This window comes from Nematolebias whitei, chromosome 3 (genome assembly GCF_014905685.2).
Source record: "Nematolebias whitei isolate Nwh7 chromosome 3, NemWhi1, whole genome shotgun sequence".
NCBI classification, from domain to species: domain Eukaryota; kingdom Metazoa; phylum Chordata; class Actinopteri; order Cyprinodontiformes; family Rivulidae; genus Nematolebias; species Nematolebias whitei.
The window spans coordinates 6,189,129-6,193,892 of NC_056500.1; the positions used below are offsets into that span (position 1 = coordinate 6,189,129).

A 4,764-nucleotide genomic window follows, 5' to 3' on the forward strand; every position below is an offset into this window, starting at 1 on the left:
ATGGTCAGTAAGTAGCATCACTCAGTTTAGAAAAGGGCTTTGCTATGAAAGGGAAGTGAAGGAGTCTCGAACACAGCACACAAACATGCAAATTGAGCACAAACCCACTCTGACACTCGTCGTCTCATTCTCATGCTCCGTTTTTTTTTTTTGCTACGTGTCACAAGGCACAGCGAAGAGGCCCCTCAGGGCGTTCTGACCGGTGCAGAGTTAAATGTGTCTGTGTGCTTGTGCATATATCTGCAAGTCCTCTGAGAATCTCACTGAGTGTGTGGATAAAAACGGAGGAGCAATGGCCTTGCGGGAATCCAGCTGAGTTCTGACCCGCTGCGTCCCATGAACTTATCCACTGACCTCCGGCGTCGTCACGTCTTCTCTCTGCCTTTACTTCTCAGCTTCCGTTGGTTCAGTCTTATTTTGTTTACCGCACTGCGACCCGAACGGTTTCAACAATCTGTCATCGTAGTCACGCTGGACTTTGGAGCATTGCAGCTTCGGTTTTATTACACTTCTGTAGAGGCGCCGATCCATTTGCTTTGCTCTTCCATCAGTTAAAAAAAATCCATCAGCTACCGTCTGATAATAACCTCTGTAGCTAACAGATACCAGAAGAAAAATAAACAACTCTGCTCAAAGACGTCAGCGTCCGTCCACCAGCCATTGTTTGAAAGCAGGTGAAATGGAAAACAACAGCTAACGGTTGGTGCTTTAGCCAGCACATTTGACCTTTTTGTGTTGTTTACCTACATGAAATCAAAACAAGTCAATAACACTAAGCTTGGAGACTAAATGTTTAAGACCCCATGCTTCGTTTTAATGTCACGTTTGCTTTGATGATTCCAGATCCAGCCATCGTTTCTTTTACTTACCTCATAACAGACGTCAGGGCATGCTATTAAATTATTAGAACATAGGTCTGTAATGTAGAGTTCAAATCGATTTGTCTTTCTCTTCTAGTTGGTCGTAGAGTCTTCACCACCTTCCTGAAGTCAGAGTTCAGTCAGGAAAACGTGGACTTCTGGATTGCCTGTGAGGCTTATAAGAATACTCCACCATCCAAGATGGCAGCCAAAGCCAAGGAGATCTACCAACAATACGTCGAGGCAGATGCTCCAAACGAGGTAAAGACTTTTAACTGATAACAGACGGTGGGAGTGAATTCTGCAAGACAGCTAGTGGATTGTTATGCTTTTAATATGACGAATTACTGGACATTAACATGAAAATTGAATAAAAAGTGCACAACAGAACCAGAACTAAGGTGAACATGACCAACGTTCAAAAGAAACGACCAAAACAACTAGAGTAAAATTAAATAAATCAACTGTATGATTAAAATCCAGAATTATACTCGAGTTCATGAACGCACCTTTTTATTCCTATCTTTTTTATTTTGTATTCCTTTCAGCTGAGTGTCCTTCCTCTGTAGTGTTTTATGCTTTCATCAGATTTATTATTTTATTAAAGGCTCCAACGATGCCTCTCGCCAATTTAGATTTTGTTGTTGTCAGTAGAAGAAACACATAGTAGTTGTCCTTTTTGAAGTGTTGTGAAGTTCACACTCGAACAGTTTTTATTTGCTGTGCATCCAACTGAAAAGTCACGTTTCTCTTTCTTTTCACCCGATTCAAGGTGAACTTGGATGCAGCGACCAGAGACAAAACAAGGCAGGAAGTGGAGGACGGCAGCTCGTCTTGTTTCGACGAGGCTCAGAAGATGATTTACACTCTGATGGAGAAAGACTCATACAGGCGGTTCCTGAAATCCAAAGTGATTCAGGATCTGTGTCAGAAACAGACCAACTGCGCTCCAGAGAAGAAGGGCTGCAACTGGGCCGACAACAGGCAGGTGCTGGCTGGAGGAGCCTAAACAGGAAGAACGGCGGCAAGATTGAAATCAGGAGCCAAAGATTGAAAAAGTAAATGAGAACTACTGAAGGAAGGACAAAAGGTTAGAGAAGATGTTGGGTTTGATGGTGACTTATTTTGGATGAGCTTGTCCCCTCTTCTACTTGCTGTTATTTACTGTTAAGTCATAAAAATGTCATTTTTTTTCCCCATTTCATCCACGTTCAACTGTCTTGTAGTTTTAAAACTGAAAAAGACTGAAGAGGACAGAATGAATGTTTCATATCTCGATGCATTTCATAAATATTAGTGCTGTGAAAAGATACGCTTCCAATGTCCTGCCAAACACAACCCACTCCCCAAGTGGAGGTCAGTTTGCAGCGACGCTAAAAACCATCGAAAGCTACCTCCAGCCAACTCGCTTAGGAGCATTTTACTTTAAAATGATTCAGTCATCTGTAAGAAGAGGAAAGGAAAGTGAAAGTTTTATTTGTTTGACGACAAAGTGAATGTTGACATTTGGTCCATATTTTCAACCGTCCTCCCAAAAGTTCAAATTTTACTTTCCAGTCAGTTTGGAAAACGAACTAAAAAAAACTAATCTAGAAATAGGAGCATAACAAGAAAGACAGTGATATAAACTTACACCAACACTGAAATAATACACTTTATATGCATTGCTTATTTAAAATGGCAACTTCAAATTGTTTTACAGGGACAATGTTAAAATAAAAAATACTATAGAGGACATGCTTTCAATTAAAAGCAAACAAGACATGAAAAACAGGCAAACACATTATCCACCACTACTTAAAATAATATCCTTATGATGCATAAATCTGCTCAATATATATTTTTCTGCCACTCACTTAAAACTAAACTGTTGCGCATACAGAAATGTATATATATGTATAAATATATACATATATATATATTCCCTAAATGTGGACACTGCAGATGCACATTCTAGGCCTAACAAGAAGTTAAATACTGTATTTTTCACCCTATAAGTCGTAGTTTTTTGCATAATTTGCATGCCCTGCGACTTATACGCAGGAGCGACTTATTTATGGATTTTTTTCCGTGTTTATAAACCAATTTTTGGCTGAGATATGACTATTTTCATTCATTTTGACTGAAAGTTTTGAACACTACCATTTTCAGCCACTAGATGGCAATCGAGCTCTATGGCATGCTGTTGTATCATGTAATAGGTAAACGTGGCTATTAATGACACAGTCGGCTCTCCATAGCCTGCTACCATTGTGCAACGTGTATGACGGAAAATACGGTAATTGGATTTAATTTCTAAGATCCGGCTTATGTTGCTCATTTTACAAGAGCAGTTTGTGCTTTTTAACTGCAGAGTGGACAAAACATATTTGAACTGTATACAATCAATCAGTCAACAAGGCTTCTTGTTGGCAGAGCCATTTATAATCCCAGATTTATAACATTTAATATAAAACACCATAAGCTTTAACATCTTGTTAGTTCAGATAACATGTATTTTATTATTTTCACAATACGTTCTCATTGTCTATTTTTAAGCTGAACATGTGATCAAATTAACTTTATGAACAGGAGTTTTAACATCAAAATTGCAGCTGCTGCTCATTTGGACCCTTACAGTTTTGTTTGTGAATACTATTTATTTAATACTTATGGAGAATGTTATTACAAAGGCTTTAATTAAGCGACTAAACTTTCCTTTAAATGATGAGAAAACACTAAATTTATGTTGGATACATCGGACAAACCAATCAGTATTAAATGCATTTGTTTAAAGGAAGATATTTATGAATTATACACATTGCACAACGAGCGTCACCTCAGTGCATTAAACATTTAATTGATTCATTAGGTTTATAGTTATTTTGGCAGCATGCTAACATACCAACATATGGGTTCACACATTATTTTGTTGTTGAGTAGTTTGACATTTTATTCACCCATTCACTGTTTAAGACACATTTTCCCAGCAGATGCTGCTGGAATCATTTTGTAAATCTCAAAGTTTAACCGAACCAACCGGCTTTGGTGTCTGAACGTCTTCACAACATCGTCTCAACCTACACTGTGAAAATGGTGACTCTGTACACGCTATAAAACTTTGAGCACGCTTTCTCATCACTGGTGGTATTTTTGTTTGTTTGTTTGTTTGCATGCCTAAACAGTAGGTGGATAAAAATAAAATAAAATGTGACTCATTTTGCAAAAACTAAAACAAAAGTTCAATTCATTCCTACGTACGTGCTGCCGCTTTGTTCACATTTTTACTGATAAAACTAACGTGCTCAACTTAAAAGGAAATATATTCATGGCATAATTAGGTGTTTAATCAAATTGTATAATGTGATGAGTTAAAAGAACATTGTTGTGTCTGTAGATATTTATAAAATAACGCTTTGTCCTATTTATGTCATGTCGGTGACTAATGGAAAATAAAGTAAAAATAAAAAAGTGATATTTTCTGCTTATTGTGTAACGATTTCTGTAAAAATTGATTCATATCAATGGAACATATTGATAACACGTACATGGCTTCACTAAGAATTTCACATCCAATGGATTATAAACATAAAATAGGCCTATAACATATTTTTAAGGCCTAAAGTAAATCACAAAAATATCCATCTATCCATGATCTTTACTCACTTCTTCCTTTTTGGGTCATGGGGTCACTGGTGTCCATATCCAGCAGTCAATGTATGAGAGGTGGGGACACACTGGACAGATCTCCAGTCCATCACAGGGACAAATGGAGACAAAACCAGTCACTCTCTTTCTCACACCTAGAGACATTTAGTTACCAATCAACCTAAAATGCACGTTTTTTTAATCTGTGGGAGGAAATCAGAGTATACAGAAAAAAAAAAAAACACACACATGCATGAAGAGAACATGCAAACTCCAC

The 4,764-nt window shown here is 37.6% G+C and overlaps 1 protein-coding gene across 1 annotated transcript in view; it reads left to right on the forward strand.

Annotated features, from left to right (window-relative positions):
• The window catches only part of rgs4 (regulator of G protein signaling 4), a 57,864-nt gene extending 55,122 nt beyond the window's left edge, over nt 1-2,742 (forward strand). The window contains exons 4-5 of the mRNA XM_037697920.1: nt 958-1,121; nt 1,633-2,742. Coding sequence (XP_037553848.1) covers nt 958-1,121; nt 1,633-1,869 — 401 coding nt within the window. The 3' untranslated portion in view covers nt 1,870-2,742. The remainder of the gene's footprint in view (nt 1-957; nt 1,122-1,632) is intronic.
• The last annotated feature ends 2,022 nt before the right edge of the window (nt 2,743-4,764 follow it).